The sequence below is a fragment of the Suricata suricatta genome, chromosome 6 (genome assembly GCF_006229205.1).
Source record: "Suricata suricatta isolate VVHF042 chromosome 6, meerkat_22Aug2017_6uvM2_HiC, whole genome shotgun sequence".
Lineage (NCBI taxonomy): Eukaryota > Metazoa > Chordata > Mammalia > Carnivora > Herpestidae > Suricata > Suricata suricatta.
Window position 1 is genome coordinate 107,758,122 of NC_043705.1, and position 18,023 is coordinate 107,776,144.

At 38.1% G+C, this 18,023-nt stretch overlaps 1 protein-coding gene across 9 annotated transcripts in view; it reads left to right on the top strand.

Annotated features, from left to right (window-relative positions):
• Nucleotides 1-18,023, top strand: part of CSNK1A1 (casein kinase 1 alpha 1) — a 44,349-nt gene that overhangs the window by 9,324 nt on the left and 17,002 nt on the right. For 7 of the 9 annotated variants that reach the window (XM_029943074.1, XM_029943078.1, XM_029943079.1 and 4 more), the window contains exons 3-5: nucleotides 9,498-9,624; nucleotides 13,885-13,983; nucleotides 16,392-16,475. In XM_029943074.1, coding sequence (XP_029798934.1) covers nucleotides 9,498-9,624; nucleotides 13,885-13,983; nucleotides 16,392-16,475 — 310 coding nt within the window. The remainder of the gene's footprint in view (nucleotides 1-9,497; nucleotides 9,625-13,884; nucleotides 13,984-16,391; nucleotides 16,476-18,023) is intronic. The other 2 variants (XM_029943082.1, XM_029943083.1) reach the window with 1 other exon arrangement.

Below are 18,023 nucleotides of genomic sequence, written 5' to 3' on the forward strand. Positions count from 1 at the left end.
TTTCATTCAGTCAGCAAACACATGTAAGTGCCTACTATGTGCCAGGCATAGTTAAAGATACTAGGCACATTTCAGTTACAGATGGAAATTTTTGAGACTACCATTCTTTTTGAGCACATGCCATGCGTTTGGCATATAGTTGTGAATTCACCTCTCTTGCTGAAAATTAAGAGGAAATGTATAAATCTCAGTGTGAGGTTATGTTTCCTTAACATTATGATTCCCTATGAATCCTGCTTAGCATTTCTCAACCATCAACTACGCATGATTATTACCTACAGAGCTTGTTAACGATTCCTAACAGCGCTTATCTTCAGTTTCAGATAGCCCTAGACAACCACTAATCTACTTTCTGTCTCTACTCAGAATGCTCTTTTAAAGATTTGATAAAGCTTTTATAGTTGGGATTATAGGTATATTGTCCATTCTCCACATTTGTCTTCCTGTAATACTACTACTGACATTAGAACAGTGGCAGGAAGGACTGACAAAGATCATTTGTGACCTTTTTCTTTTCTTAAGTTTATTTATTTAGAGAGCAAGTGAGCTGAGCAAGTGTAAGCAGGGGAGAGGCAGAGAGGAAAAGAAAGAATCACAAGTGGGCTCTGCCAGCCAAGAGCCCACAATGGGGCTTGAACTCATGAACCACGAGATCATGACCTGAGCCAAAACCAAGAGTCAGACACTCAACCAACTGAGCCACCCAGGCACCCCCATTTGTGATCTTTGAAATATAGTTTGGGGTAGTATGCTGAGAATGATAATCATTTTGCTGGGAATCAAGAAAAAAAAATGAGAGTAAGATGGCAGATTGAAACTAGATTTTCGGGGCGCCTGGGTGGCTCAGTCGGTTAAGCCTCCAACTTCGGCTCAGGTCAGATCTCACATTCGTGGGTTCGAGCCCCGCGTCAGGCTCTGTGCTGACAGCTAGCTCAGAGCCTGGAGCCTGCTTCCGGTTCTGTGTCCTTCTCTCTCTGCCCCTTCCCCTCTCATGCTCTATCTCTCTCTGTGTCAAAAATAAATAAAACATTAAAAAAAAAAGAAACTAGATTTTCAACAAGTTAACTGGTGAGCAAGAAAATAAGGTGACCTTGTTTCACTGTGTCCCAACCATACTGGCTACTTTTGGTTTGCTGTGAAAACCGAACTTTAGGCACCCTGCTGACTCCCATCCATCCCTTAGCTGGCCATGGGCCATTTTACACTTCAAGGATCAATTCATGAAATGAAATGACTTCCTCTAAAAGATAGGTTGGGTTGCCATAATTTGGGCCCTCTCAGCACTGGTCTGTCCATCAACTGTGTTACTTATTTATTTGCATACACACACTGTGCTGTAACGACGAGAGCAGGAATTACTTGGTTTTGTCTTGTTAGATACCATAAATCCTGAATGTTTGAATGAATAGTACTTTTAGTACTGGGTAATGATACATATCAAAGCACATTATTTGGTTTTGTGTTTTTTTGGGTTAAGGTACATTTATGCATCTTTGAAGGCAAAGGGCAGGGAACAGGGAGACTGATAGTTATGAAAATGTTACAGCATTAATTCAGAGATCTTGGGGGCGATATTGTCTGCAAAGGATTAGTAGTAGCAGTCAGGAGGGTTAGGATGGAGAAGGAAAACAAATGATCTTAGTTGATGATAGTATTGCTGAGCACAACATAACATTTGATGCCCAGCTTTTAAGGTCTTACTCTATGGTTTCTTTACCTTAAAACTTGGTTTCAAGGAAGGGGGGACTAGGTGAAATAAGTGATGGGGATTAAAGAGTACACTGATGATAAGCATTAAGCACTGTATAGAATTGTTGAATCACTGTGTTGTATACCTGAACCAACTGAAAGGCACTGCATGTTAACTATACTAGAATTAAAATAAAAAACAATAAAATAAAAAAAATGGTTTTGAAACAAGGATTCTTAATCTGGTACAGATATCCCTCCCTCTATCCTCTCAAGTGGTATATAGGGGGAAGAATTACATCTTTATTTTCATGACCTTCTAACTGAATCTCGTAAGATGGTCCCAGGCGTCAGATCGTTTGACTGACTTAGGAGTTGTAGACTTTATGGTCGTGCAAGAGTGATATGCATTCAGTAGAAAGCATTCTTGGACTGTGGAGTTGGCTCTTTCCCCAGGCTAGCAGTACACAGTGTGACTCCTCATGGGGCTGCTGGGCCGCTGTGGCAGGGCCTCTTCCAGTCAGCCAGGGGCTCTCGAGAATAACCCCCCGGTACCTTCCAGCTGCTTGTACTCATGCAGTCAGTCCGTCTTCCCCTTTCAGAGCAGTAGTTAACAAATAACAAGAGATGTTGAACACACTCTTGTAAAATAGGTTTTGTGTTAGAGGACTTTGCTCAACTGTAGGCTAAATTTGTGTTCTAAGTACGATTAAGGTAGGCTAGGCTAAGTTATAACGTTCAGTATATTATGTATATTATGTGTATTTTTGATGTAGGATATTTTCAACTTACGATGAGTTTATCAGAACATAACCCCATGGTAAATTGGGGAAAATCTATGTCTGTTACAAATACAGGCAAGAAATCTCTACTATCATTGGCAGTGCCTTATGGCTTTATCACCATATTTCAATAACATTATTGTTGCAGAAATCTCAGAATATTGTTTACACTCATTGCTGCTTCATAATTTTGTATTAGTTAGATCTGCCCCATATCATTATTTAATGCACTAGTAAAGAGCTTGTACATTATTGTATCAAATTTAAGTACTTTTATTATAGTGAAATTTCCCTGTAATTTTCCTTTATAATGCCATGTATTTTATTTTCTGCATTTAAAATATTCTGAGGAGTCCATAGACTATCAGACTACCAAAGGTGGGAGGGAGATCTGCAGTCCCAGAAAGTTGTAGAGATTTTGGTATAGAACAAGTTACTCCACCTCCATTCTCCAACTTGTTTGGACAAGTTCTTTGTCATTGTAGCTAAATACATTTGATGCGAGGTTGGTCATTCATTTGGTAGATTTTCAATATTTCTCTCCCCGCCCCCATTTGTTTTTTCCCTTACTCGCCTTGTTTAATAGCCAGTGACTTCCATGTTTATCAGTGCCCTCCCAGGCTTGTGAGATTGTAAAGGTGGGAAAGTCAGCCAGGTAAAAAAGGTTGAACAGTTCTAAGAAAGAATTAAAAGATTGAGTTAATATCTAAAATTTCTTGAAATCATCGTAGTATCAGTTATTGCTTTGACTGCCACACCTACAGCTAAAACTGTGGTTCTTAATTATTTCATGTCTACATAAGTTGTCAGTATGGAGAAATCCGTCTAATGTCTCTTTGTGTTTATAGTTCTGGGTATTCCATGGTGTTTTCTTTATTAAACTTGATTTTTCAGTTTACTACAGTAGCCAAATAGCATTGAGTGTCTTTTCTCTGGTGAAAATACCCTGGATCGAAAACCATTATAGAGGTATTTCTGCAAGTTACAAATTCAAAGGATTATGGATAAAAATTATGTGTTGCTAGCCTTTTAAAATCTGCATTGTATTTTAAACATGAAGTTGCAAGAGGAAGAATTAGATGGATGCTGTTAAGTTGTTGGTGGCAAGAGAAATCAAGTGTAGGTCATTAAATTCAAGGTATCTTGTATTTTTAAAAAAGGCCACACATCTACAGAGCAGTTATGGCCAGGGAAGCTTAAGGAGAATGAAAATTATACAGCAGTCTTGTTTATTGAGAATTAATAAAAAACCAAGAGGTAACCTGTATTTAGTTCTGTGTCTATTCTGTTTTCAAAAAGGGCTAAAGAGTTACCACTAATGAGGGTGTAGTCGACCTGTCTTGCATTATTGGTTGTTTTCGTGATGAGTGCCATTAATAAGATGGAGCTTAATAAGTAAGGAGAATTTTGGCTTAGAGGTTACAGGGTCTGACTCAAGTTCATAGATGCCTGCAGCTTCCAGAAGTAATCAAATGAACATAGTACCAGAAGGATTTGATACGCTAGTATTTAAGTTGAGAATAGGGGGGTTGTATTGTGGTTGAGAGAACCCCTCTTTTAGAGTCTGGTTAATTTAGGCTTGTGGGGGGGTGGGTCAGAAAGATTGTACTAGACCAGATCTTTTTTTTGTTTTTTAATGTTCATTTAATTTAGAGAGAGAGAGAGACAAGAATAGGAGCAGGGGGCGGGCAGAGAGAGATGGAGATACAGAATCTGAAGCTGGCTGCACAGAGCCTGATGCGGGGCTGGAACCCAAGAACCGTGAGATCCTGACCTGAGCCAAAGTTGGATGCTTAACTAAGTGAGCAAACCACCCAGGTGCCATCCCTAGACCAGATCTTATTTTCTACCCTCACAAAAAGGAACATAAAGATTGGATGAGGATAAGTTGGCAAGAAAATAAGTTTGATATACCATGTCTTGAGAATGGCGATGCTATCTTTTATAGCACTAATTCAGCACTCATAGTTTTTAGTTGTTCAGTAAAGACTTTGAGATTAATGACCTGAAGATGGGAAGATAAAAGGCACAAGGAAGAAACCTCTACCTGTTAAGAATATCACCTTTAAATGTCCGTCTGTCTGTTTGTTTATATTGTTTTTTTAACTTCATTTATTTATTTTGGTGGGGTGGGCGGGGAGAGAGCAAGAGCTGGAGAAAGTCAGAGAGGAGGAGAGATCCCAAGCAGGCTCTAGCACTTGTAGTGTGGAGCCCAACGTTGAGCTTGAACTCCTGAACAATGAGATCATAACCTGAATCAAAAGCAGGAGTTGGAAACTTAACCATCTGAGCCTCCCCAGGGCCCCTATTTACTTATTTTTGAGAGAGAAAGAGAGCACATGCAAGAGACCCGAGCACAAGTGGGGGAAGAAGACGGGCGAGAATTCCAAGCAGGCTCCACACTCGCTCCTCTGACATGGGTCTAGATTTCCCTAACTTGATGAACTGAGCCGGATCAAGAGTTGGACGCTTAACTGACTGAGCCACCCAGGTGCCCTATGTATGTCACTTTTAAACTTTTGTAATTACTCGGCTAATTTGAATCAAAGGTGAGTAGAGTCTTCCTGATGATTTTACACTTGCAGTACAGAGTGTTTTTGTATTTCTTGTTTTGTTTTTCTCATCTGCCACGTCAAGCACTCCTTAGCCTGTTAGAGCCTGTAATATGGCTTTTCTTTCTTTAATTCAGCAGATGTTACCGAGCATCCCCCGCGGACAAGGCATTGTGCTGGATACTGGGAATGTAGACTTGTGAACAGGACAAATACAGTGGCTACCCATGTATTAGTCTGGACTCTCCAGAGAAGTAGAACCAATTGGTTATATATAGATACACAGAAATATTTATTATGAGGCATTGGCTCACACCTGTGGAAGCAAAGAAGTACCACAGTTTGTGGTGTGCCAGCTGGAGGCCCAGAAAAGCCAGCGGTGTAGCTCTGGTCCCAAGCCTAAAGGCCTGAGAACCAGAGGCATGGACAGCCAGTATGGACGTCACAGCTCTGAGCAGGGTGAATTTTCCCTTCCTTTGTCTTAGTTTTATCCCCTTTTTTATTCAAGCCTTCCACTTTGGAGAAGGTGATCTCTACCTATTCTGTCATTCAAATGCTAATCTCTGGAGACATCCTCACAGACACCCCAAAGTAATGTTTTACCAGCTAGTCCAGCATTCCTTAGCACAGTCAGTTTGATGCGTTAAATAATCTCAAAGAATCAGGTTAGTGCTTGCTCTTTACTCACATTCTGTGGGTATTGTATTTCAAACAAACAGCCTCATTCTCCCAGGTATAGAGGCAGAAACATCAAAGTAATAGCACCTGATACTGTATTGTCAAAGGGGTTGATTGTGGATATTAGTAGTAGCCAGTGGCTGTGGGAATTCAGTGAAATAAGGGACCAGTGTGGAACAGACCACTTAAGGAAGACTTCTATGGCATCTGGGTATTCAGATTTTGAGATTGAAAGTGGGGAGTTAGAAGCTCATTTAGAATAGAAGCAGAGGGGCCCCTGGGAGGGCCCAGCTTCTGTTCAGGTCATAATCTCAGAGTTGTGAGTTTGAGCTCCACATCAGGCTCTGTGCTGTCAGATCCTCCGTCTCCCTCTCTCTGCCCCTACCTACCCTCCTCCTCTCTCCTCTCTTTCTTTCAAAAATAAACATTAAAAAAAAAAGAAGAGGAAAACATGGAGGTGAGGGTAGAAATGGAATAAGTAGCATTTGGATAAGTGGTAGACTGTTCTGGGTCCTAATCTGTGTGTCTTAATGTGTAGGTGAGTTAGACAGGTGGAAAGCACAGATGGGGAGTGAGGTGTTAACTCTAGGAAATAAGCTATATATTCCTTGAGACTAAAAGAAAGTATGAAAGATACAAACACCTGTCACTTAGGCTGAAGGAATTCATAGTATGAATCTCTGTAGAGCAGGAAGACCTAATTTAGAAGTGCACGGTTGTTCTCTGGAGAAAAATACCTTTGCAACATTTCTATTTTATGGACTTTTTATGGACTGTTTTTGATGTTGAGAATAGCAAATATGTCTTATATACGCTTATGCAGGTAAGGAGGAAAATGCCCCATTTCTAGATTTTTTAAAAAATGTGTTTCTGAAATTCATCCAGTTCTTTCCAGTTTCTAATTATTAAGGGAATATTGCTAAAGGCTTACTTTGACTTCTCAGAAAGTGCTTTGTGAAAGTCTGGTGTAATTGCATGAAGATATGAAATATGAATGTGTACATTTTACTTTTCAGGTTTGTATTTGGGCTTAGAAGGATGGTTGTAAATGTGTTTGTTGTAGGTTTCTTAGTGAGGCATCGGTGCAAATCTGTCTATGTAGAGAGGAGATGTGGTCTTAGGAAAGTTGGTTTTGCTTTCCTTTTTGACTTTTTTATCCTTCTCCCCCTTTCCATGCCTACCTACACCCCCCAAAACCCACCACTGTGACTTTTTTCTTTCAAGTAAATGTTTGAATGAACATGAAGAGTGTTAAAGTTCTATATGGAAAATAAAGGATGGAAGAGGGAAAATTATAGCAACTTTCTATAGTTTTAGAAACTGTACAATATATACAGAGCAGCACTGCCATTGGTGTGCTCGGTTGCTTAGGCTGGTAGTGGGCAAGATCTCTAAAAGGTTAGGTAGAAACTTTTCCCATTAGGGTACCTTTTTCTGCAAAAGGGTGTGAACATTGATTCCTTTTTGTGTGTTTGATGGCAGTTGTTTGTCATGTTTGCACAATAGTTCTCGAGAATAGTTGGAACAGAAATAATAGGAAGGAACGTGAACTTCTTACGACTAGAACTTGATGATCTTTTACGCTTAACATAAGATTCTAGGGAGCTTGTGCCTGAATATGGGGCCAACCTATGTAGTAGTAGTTACCTTTGCATTTCCTAGAAAAACACTAACCGCCCCACACTCTAATTTTAATCTTGATTTTCTTTTAAATAATTAGCATATCAACAAAACAATGTATTAGAGCAAAATTTAAAAAAAGAAATAGCACTAAACAGTTTCCCATTAGACTGATACTTGTTAATGTTTTTGCTGCAGATTCTTTTAAGCCTTTTCGTCCCTTCTGAATATTTTTTAACGTTTGTTTATTTTTGAGAGACAGACGTGAGTGGGGGAGGGGCAAAGAGAGGAGACCTAGAATCTGAAGCAAGCTCCAGGCTCTGAGTTGTCAGCACTGACCTAAACAAGGGGCTCTTACACAACAAACTGGGAGATCATGACCTGAGCGGAATTCTGATGTTTAGCCAACTGTGAACCACCCAGTAAAACACAGATTTCTCAGAAAATGGTAAATCCTGGTGTCAGTTTTTATTGGAGTTAACAAAGAAATTATTCCATTCTAGTTTTAGAATAACTTGTTCTTAAAAAAATTTTTTTATACTGGCCAATTTTCTTTACAAGCAGAATTTATAATCTAGGTAAGTTTGAAATTTAAATGGTGGTGCTTATTTTTAGGAAGATACCCTGACCAGAAAGAAATACAGGCATATAGGAACTCGAAATTTAATCTAGTCATACCTAGCCCTTGGAATCTCTAAAATTAAAAGTAGATATTCCTTTTGAATTTTTGGAGACAAATTGTATATTTATCCACAGTAATAAAGCATTGGGTAAGGAAAACAGGGCTCCAGTTAAAAGCAAATGTCATTTTTGTTGTAATACTGGTTATTTTCTGTAATTAAACTAAGCAAAAATGTGACTACTTTAAAAAAAAAAAAGCAAGTTATTACTGAGTAAATACAACTTGGTAGTAAATGGGACAGTAATTCTAATAATAAAAAGGATCTTTGGTTTTTAAGACCAGTAGAGTTTCCTTCATTTCTTCAAATAGGAAGTAGTATCAGGTGACATTAAGGAATTTGCCAAAGGTCACAGGAATCAGTGGCAAATAGGTATAGAATTCAATTGCTCTGGTAAGAGAAACATTAAGGTTACCATGTAAGTTCTTCCCCCTCCCCAAGTTTTCATTAAATCTCAGTTAACATATAGTATAATACTGGTTTCAGGAGTAGAATTTAGTGATTCATCACTTACATGTAACACCCAGTGCTCATCACAAATGACCTCCATAGTACCCGTCATCTGTTGAGTCCATCAACCCTCAGTTTTCTGTAGTTAAAGAGTTTCTTACAGTGTGTCTTCCTTTCCCCCCCTTCCCCTATGTTCATCTGTTTTGCTTCTCACGTTCCGCATATGAGTGAAATCCTACTTGTCTTTCTTGGACTCATTTGCTTAGCACAGTACACTCTTAACTCTTTGCAAATGCACACTTTCATTCTTTTCGATGACTAATATTCCATTGTGTGTGTGCATGCGTGCACACACAGATACCACATCTTTTTTTTTTTTTTTTTTAATCAGTTAGTGGATGTTTGGGCTCTTTTGATAATTTGGCTATTATTGATAATGGTGCTATAAACATTGGGGTGCATGTGCCCTCCCATGAATCAGTATTTTTGTATCCTTTGGGTAAATACCTAGTAGGGCAATTGCTGGGTCGTAGGGTAGTTCTGTTTTTAACTTTTTGAGGGACCTCCATTATTGATCTACTTATTTTTTAAAGGTTTTAAGTAATCTCTATGGCCAACATGAGATTTCAACTCAACCCTGAGTTGAAGAGTCACTTGCTCCACCGACTGATCCGGCCAGGTGCTCCTATGATACCTTTAATAAAATAAATAAATAAAAGCTAATTAGAGAAGTAACGCCACCTGTTTTTTGTTTGTTTGTTTGTTTAGTGTTTATTTTTGAGACAGAGCATGCACACACAGGGGAGGGGCAGGGGATTGGGGGGAGAATAACCCAAGCAGGCTCTGCAGTGTCAGCTCAAAGACCAACATGGGGCTCAAACCATGAACTGCAAGATCATGACCTGGAGGCTGAAATCAGGAGTCAGATGCTCTACCTAGTGAGCCACCCAGGCATCCTGAGAAATAAAACTATCTTATTATTAGGGCTTAAGAGTTTTGAAAATTTAGTGATATTAAGTGATAACCAGCTTTTCCCCTTTTGTTAGGTGGTATGGTCAGGAAAAAGACTACAACGTGCTAGTTATGGATCTTCTCGGACCCAGCCTCGAAGACCTCTTCAATTTCTGTTCAAGAAGGTTCACAATGAAAACTGTACTTATGTTAGCTGACCAGGTATGTGAAATTTGGATGAAAATAAAAATTGAGAATACTACTATTAACTGTAATGTATATCTTTATAAACCAGAGTGTGTATCACTATGTAACCTTATGTTTAGGAAAAAAATAAAGATACAAAAGCAGGTTGTACTCACTCAAGTCTACTTTGTCTAATACAACGTAGAGATGTTTTCCTTTGGTCATAGGGTAGATATTGATTATATTAGTTATTCGCGTGTAGAAAAGCAGTTTTCAAGGTGTTCCATCAGATGGAATCTGTTCAGTGCGGAACATTGGTTTCTTTATAAGGTTTTTGAAGGAAGGGCTCAATACATATATAGAGAGAAATATATAGAAGTTCTGGGTAAGTGGATTGAATGTTGTACATTATGCGTGAGGCCCTAAGGAAAGCTATACACACGCACACACACATAAATTTTAATGCTTGTTTTTAATGTTTATTTTTGGAAGAGAGGGAGTATGAGTGGGGGAGGGGCACAGAGATAGGGAGCCAGAGGATCTGAATGGACTCTGTGCTGACAACAGAGAGCCCCATGCCGGCCTTGAACTCACGAACCATGAGATCATGACCTAAACCAAAGTTGGACACTTAACCTGACTGAGCCACACAGATGCCTCATGAAAACTATAGTTTAAGTAAAACAGTATTGAAATAATTTAAGGAAGAATTTTTGACCAAGTAGTTGTTTCTTAAAGTAATAAATTCTCACCCATTGGTAATATTTAAGCAAAACCAGGGAAATTTTGAAAATGTCATAAATTAAATTCATGCACTGGCTGAAGGTTACATTAAATTGTTTTAAGCCGGGACACCTGGTTAACTCAGTAGGTTAAGCATCCGACTTCAGTTCAGGTCATGGTCTCATGGTCCGGGAGTTCGAGGCCCGCAATGGGCACTCTGCTGTCACCACAGAGCCCACTTCTTTAGATCCTTTGTCTCCCTCTCTCTTAGCCCCTCCACTCCTGGTTCTCTCTTTTCTTAAAAAAATTATTAGAAGCCAGAATGTAGATTTTTTTTTATCTTAAAAAAATCAGAAAAATTATTTTAAAGAATTTGAAGGTGGGGGAATGATGTCAGGAACAAACCTTTAGGTAACAAATAATATGGCTAAAGATGATAGGTAAATGTCAAGGAATTTACAGTTTTAAGTATTTTTTTTACATCTATTTTGTGAGAGAGAGAGAGAGAGCGTGCACGCACGCACGCACACATGTAAGTAGAGGAGGAACAGAGAGAGGGGAAAAGAGAGGATCTCAGAGCAGGCTTCAGGCAGCCAGGGGAAAGCCCAACATGGGGCTTAATCTCACGAACTGTGAAAACACGATCTGAGCAGAAACCAGCAGTTGGATGCTTAACTGACTGAGCCATCCAGGCGCCCCAAGGAATTTATGATTTTAAATTTTGGTCAAGATACATAAGAGTAGGAAAATGTTGGAAATGCTTCAAGTTAAACTCAGTGCTATGGAAGAGAATAACATTTTTAAAGCTTATATTGAATGTCAAAGTAATGAGATGGTAAAAATGTAAAATCAGAGGATGAAGAAATAGTGTTCGTTCTCTGTAATCACCGATATTCCACTAAGGTCAACATAATAACTCTGAGGGGCTCCAGCAAATATTAGCAAATTACATTGTTTTATTTGTGGTACATTAAGAATTTAAACATTGAGGGGCGCCTGGGTGGCCCAGTCGGTTAAGCCTCCGGCTTCGGCTCAGGTCAGATCTCACGTTTGTGGGTTTGAGCCCACGTCAGGCTCTGCTGACAGCTATCTCAGAGCCTGGAGCCTGCTTCCAGTTCTGTATCTCCTTCTCTCTCTGCCCCTTCCCTCTCATGCTCTGTCTCTCTCTGTATCAAAAATAAATAAAGCATTAAAAAAAATTAAACAAAAAAAGAGAATTCAAACATTGAAAGGTAAAAATCCGTTTACTTTGTTTTAACTAATACGAGTGAAAATAATAAAAGTTTCAATGCTGTAGGTTCGGTAACACATAGGTATTCACACAGAGAGCATTTATTTAGGGCCTGCTGCTTTACTTAGCACTGGAGGGTGCAAAGAATGAGAACTCTAGTCCCTTTCTTCTAAGAGTGTAGAGGCTAGTAGAGAAAAATAGAAAAAAGACAATGTTCAAGATTTCTGTGATGGACTGTATTGAGTACACTATTAATGTAGAAAAAAATCTATAATTCAAGGAAAGAAAGCAATGGTTTAAGGAGGTAATTCATTCTTGCTCTATAGATGATACATAACACTTGAAGAGAAGAAGTTTGTGCCATTTATTATCCTTTGCTGAACCTTTTCCCAAAGTGTTCATAATCCCAGTTTAATGAAGGACAAATCAGTACATTAAGTGGGCCAAATGGTTTGTTTTACTTCCATTAATAAAGTACAAGTTGCTGCTATAACTAAAGGTACTGTTTGGACACTGTACACGGCTACTTCCTTGAGAGTATAAATAGTTTAAGCTAGAGACAACACATTTGGCTTCAAGAGACATTTGTCAAGGTTCAGAATCTGTATGGTAATAAAAGCCCTAGGGAAAATGGGGACAAATAAAAAATAGAATCCTGACACATACTACTGAGAAGAGCAAGAACATATGGGTAGAAAGATAATGTTAGTCTTTGGATATTGAAAATATTTTCAAATACTTCTAAGTATCTTATATATTCTTAGACATATTTGATAATTTGAAAATTAAAATAGAAGTGATGAAAAGTGATGCCATAAATAGTTACAAGACAGTTTTTTAAAATTAAAATTTATTTATATAACAAATGACAGATAAAAAGATTGTTATCTGCAAAGAATTCTTAAAATTGAGAAGACTAGGACAAGCCAAAAAGCTGGACAGTGTATAGATTGATAGTTCATGAAGTAGAAATGAGCAGACTTCCAAACCAAGTGTTAGGGAAGTAGAAATGAAGGCAGTACCTGCCACTGGCAAAATTTAGAAAGAATTAAAATAAATTTGCCTGTGGGAAGAATCCTGTTCTCAAGTACACTGGGAAATGAATTGTTGGAGCCTGTTTTGAAAGCCATTCTGATTCCACCTATCAAAACGATAGCTGCTTCAACCCAGTGACTCTCCCCACAATTGTATGGGGTTTGTAGATAAGGATTGATTGATTGGTTTAAATGTTTGTTAATTTTTGAAAGAGAGCCTGAACAGGGGAGGGGAGAGGCAGAGAGAGAGGAGCAGAGGATCTGAATGCAGGGCTCCTACTCCAAACCATGAGATCATGACCTGAAATCAGAAGCTCAACTGACTGAGGCACCCAGATGCTCAGATATGGATATATTTAAATCTGTTAGTAGCATTATTGTTTACAGTCGGAAGATATTGGGAACAATGGAAATAATGTAAGTTGGGGGGTGGTTGGGGGGAACTTAATCTATACCATAAAATATTTTTGTAGCCATTTAAAAAGAATGCAAAGACCTATGCCATCCAACTTGACAGAATTTCCAAGAAATTAAGAAGAGGTTGTTGGAATGACAGGCTTCCTGTTCAGTTTTTGAATGTGATGTAAATGTCATTACTGAAGTGTGGAGAAAAAATCTGGGAGAGTTCCAAAAGCATCTAAGAAGTAAAACCCAGCATGTATATGTCCCCATGGTTTATGTTGTATGCTACCGACTTCCAGGAATGTTTGGGTTATGCTTAGTTAAAAACAAGCCAACAAGAATAGAATGAACAGGAAGCTTCCATTCCAGATTAAAATGGTAACAACTTGTATCTTTCAATTGGTCAACACCTTCTATTCCTAATTATATGTGTGTCTTGAGTTCATGAATGCACATATATAAGAGCATGGAATGGAGGATGCCAGCCTATTCTAACACAGGTTACCTCGGGTGGCATTGAATTGGGATGCAAAGTTGATCATTTAGCTTTTCCTTACTGAAACAATTCTAAACTTATGACATTTATAATTTGAAAATTGCAGACATCAATTCTTCCTATGAGATTATTGTTGTATTTATAATCATTAATACTAGAACATGCCAAAGAATGGGGCAGGTTTACGCTTAGATATTCATCAGTCTAGGGATAAATGGAGGGCCTATTTGTCCTTTACATTTAATTTTGTCTGGCACTGTCTTTGTCAACTCTAAGTGAAGTCATTAAAATATGCCTGGGATCTTGAAAAATAATTGAGATATTGAAGTAATTGGGAAATGTGTTGCTTTCTTTTTTCACAATTCAAATCCCATAATTATCTCTCACCCTTCCCCCCCTTTTTTTTCCAGATGATCAGTAGAATTGAATATGTGCATACAAAGAATTTTATACACAGAGACATTAAACCAGATAACTTCCTAATGGGTATTGGGCGTCACTGTAATAAGGTTAGTCAAATGTTGTCTGCATGAAAGAGCAAAGAGTAAAAACTCCAAGAATTGCTTTGGTAAATTTTGAGTCTTTAAAAAGTCATAGGAAATTGTATTTGCTGTTGATGATTGCTTTAAAAGATTGTGCTAGAAGGATAATCAGCTAACTCTTATTAACTTAGTAACTTGAAATAAATTTTCTTCCAACTTACCCAACCCAGGTTAATTATCTATATGGAAATATAAAATTCCCAAGGGCTTTCTAATGAAATGTAATCATCTGTTATTTAACTATTCAAAAGTTGTATCTATTTTTCATTCATTGAAATAGTAAAAAAAAAAAAAAACCCATATACATTTTTTCCTGATTGCTAAAATCAGATTTTAACCTTTGTCTCTGAAGTGTGGGTTTTTGTAATATATGTGCTTGTGCCAGCGTGGGAACCACTGACCCATCTGTCACCATGACGTTAACATTGGCTGACTGAGCATGATCATAATGAGAACTTCAGTCCTTGGATTTGTGTATTCAAAAGGTTAACTTTTGGGCCTGCTTCAAAAGTAGTTGACAGTTTCTTACTTGGGTCTCAAGTTGGGTGGATTCTCTACCCCTTCTCCCCCTTTTAAAGGAAAATGCAGCCAAGTGAAATGAACATTCATACAACAAAATTAGTATTCATTGGGGTCTCAGAATGGGTGAACAGATGGGGTGATTGGGTTTGAGCTAGTGACGCATGATTGCAGTTAGAAACTAATTGTGTTGAAATTTTTTCTGCAATGATTAGTTTTATTGAGTGAATTGCTTTATTTATCGATTCAATGTTGAGCTCGGGCAGACAGGCAGCATTGGCAATGCACTAAGCATGTGATGACCTGATGATCTGATAGAAATATCCAACTTCAGGACAACAGGGGGCTTTTTGATTTTTGTGGTTTTTTGTTTTGTTTTTGGAAGGAAGATTCCCATTTGTTTAATTATAAAATCATTAGGAAACGTTTGGTGTTTTTTAGGTCTGGCTATAAATGTTTACCTCTGTTTGCCTGTATGAATGCCAACTTGTAGCCATTACCATTAGAACTGGTGTTATCTGCTAATGCGTGAGACAATGTTGGTCTGACCAAGTTTTAGGAATTTAAATTTTTTTGTAAGCTAAACTTTAAATAATAGCTGTGTATATCTACCTGAGACTATCTTGCCATTCCCAAATTACATCTTTATTTATTTATTTATTTATTTTAAATATTATGTAGCTTCTCTCTCTGAAGCATCCAGGTTCTTAACTGTTATTGCAAAGCCTGGTGATTTAATTGAAAAAAATTTTACTGGTCTTAATTTTGTGGGCAGTTTTGTTAGTTTGAGCCTGATCTTTTGGCCATTTCCCAGCCCTCATTCCCTCTCTTCTTCCTGATAAAACCCCACTATCCTCATGTGATCTGTGTTCTGCACGTTGACACTGCAGTACATGGTTTTTGTCTTAAAAGATGACCTAGATAATAACTCTTTGCTCCCTGCCCCCCCCTTGTAAAAATAGCTTTGTTAATTCCATAGTTTTGTTAGGATGTCCAGTTTGCCTCATGATGTAAACCTTTTTAGGATCTTGTGTCCTCTTTATTAGAGATACTAAAAAATATTGTGGAGCTGCTTGCTGTTAATAGATTCAGAGAGTCCCTAGGATGGAAGTGCAGTGTTTCACTTAACTAAGATTGACATTCTAAGTGTTGTTCTTGAATATTTTAGATTAGTGTTTTGTTTCTGGTAGTTGGTTTTTAGTGTTTTCTTTCTGTATTGTAGTTTGAAAAACATGTCAGTTTTATGAGACTGGAGTCTTTGGTTAGCTTGTTCTAGTAGTTTTCTGTTCATGGGAAAGAATGGGGGGCTTTTGAGGTTGATTTTTTTTTTTAAGTCAAATTTCTTACTTGGAAAATTGTTCTGAATTTGATATTTAGGAGTGACCACTCCAATCTTAGTGAATTTATTCATCTCTTCCGGTAATCAGCCCTGCATGCTTATGAAAACCAATTTTGAGGTGACTAAATGCCTTCTACCTCTTCCTTACTGAAGATTTTTTCCCCCTGTACAGTCCTTTTTGCGGGAAGGGCAGATTGTGGTATCAAAGATTGCAGAGCCAAATTCCCCATTTTTGATTAAAAAATTGAAGAGCCAAATGTCACCATTGCTATCCCTGATTCAGGCAGTGACACAATATAGTGGCATTAAAAACTTGAGTATTTTCCAGAATTCAAATGTTCTCGAGCATGTGATTCTTATTTGGAAAACTGAGAAGCTACAGTGCTTGGTGGAAGAAGGATGGCATTTGGCTACCCTGTTCTTTCTCTAATGCCTCGGTGTTGCCTGTCTGCGCCGGCCATTGTTGCAATGTAAGCAATACTGTTTGATGCACTGCCACCCTCTATTGTCTGTTTAGTGTTTAGAATCTCCAGTGGGGAAGAGGAAAAGAAGCATGACTGTTAGTACTTCTCAGGACCCATCTTTCTCAGGATTAAACCAGGTCTGAAACTGTCTCCTATTCCAACCTCAATCCCAAATTCATGTGCTTTTCTTTTTTATTGTTTTATTTTGATTATTTTTGTTTTGTTTTAATTCTGGAGAATGTAGATCTTGCTCAAGCATCTCTTACGTTGGCATTATTCAGACATACTTGGCAAACATATAACATTACTAAGATGTTTTTTTTTTGTGGCTTTTGCTTAAAGCTTATAAAGTTTGGAGAAAACCTAAATGAAAACAGGATTATGTTTAGATTTGTAACATCCACATGAGGAAATGATATGTTGGTCTAGTATTGAAATTCTTTATCTAATGGTAAACTTGAGCTAGACTTCAGTTTTTAAGAATGTATTTGGAGTTGCAGAACTTTTAATGCATGACATAGATCTAATTCAGTTGCATCAGTGCTGTTTGATGATCTATTCTGCCTCAGTTCTCTCCCCTTTCCCTCGTGAACTTCAGGTAAGTGTAGATCAGATTTCAGATCGAGTGTTTCTAGGATTGATTTTACCTCAATATGTGAATTCTCCAACTTCAGCCAAATGCCATAAAATGCCTAAAGAGCATCAAATGCTCTGGAACTCAGAGACATTGCCGACTAACAGGCTAACAATAACATAATTGAAGCACCTAGCAAACAGTGACCATTAATAACATGTAAGATAAATTAATGCATAACCTGATGCTTTCGTGTGACAGGCCACATGAACACCCCAGTACTTTTCTTAAAAAGATTGTTTTATATAGGTGGAATGCTCCACTTTTTTTTTTAACTTTTATACGAGTTAGCTAACTTTAAGCTCTTGAGCAAAGAAGTGACTGTTCATCATTCTATTTAGTATCCACTGAGAAGGAAGTATTGGCATGAGTAATCCAAAAAGTTGAATTTGCTGTAGTTTCAAAGTATGTTCCATACTTTGTACCACACGCATCATCTGGGTAATCTTTTAATCCTTTCCCCGTACTGCCCAACGTTATTCCAGGGATCGTCTTCTGCTGTTAAATAGGTTTCCAAAACACAGACTTAAAGAAATCATAATTGCTGTGACTAGATCTCAGTTGGGGAGAGAGAGAGGATGGCGGATAATTCCGCCCTTTGTAAAGCATCTGGTTCCCCATTTTTGCTTATCCAATGTTTGGGAAGGGCAAGGAAATATGACCCCGGTTCGGAGAAAAATTGCTAGATAAGCCAAAAACTTAAATCATCAATAGTGTTTCTAAAAATAAAAATGCACCTCTGCTGAATGGAGTTACCCCAGTATGCCCAACATTAATGCACTTCCACGTGCCTTTGAAGAATAGGCTGCGTTCTGTAAAGCAGGCACAAATTTTACTTCGAACAAAAAATAAAACTTCACAGAAAAGCAGCTTGACCCATCAAAGAAATTAGACTGCTTTTTGCATGTGCAGATGTATAAAGATATATTTTTTAAAATATTTTTTGATGTTTATTTTTGAGAGAGCGTGCGTGCGCGCGCGTGCGCGCGCACACACACACACACACACACACACATATGAGTGAGTGGGGGAGGGGCAGAGAAAGATGGAG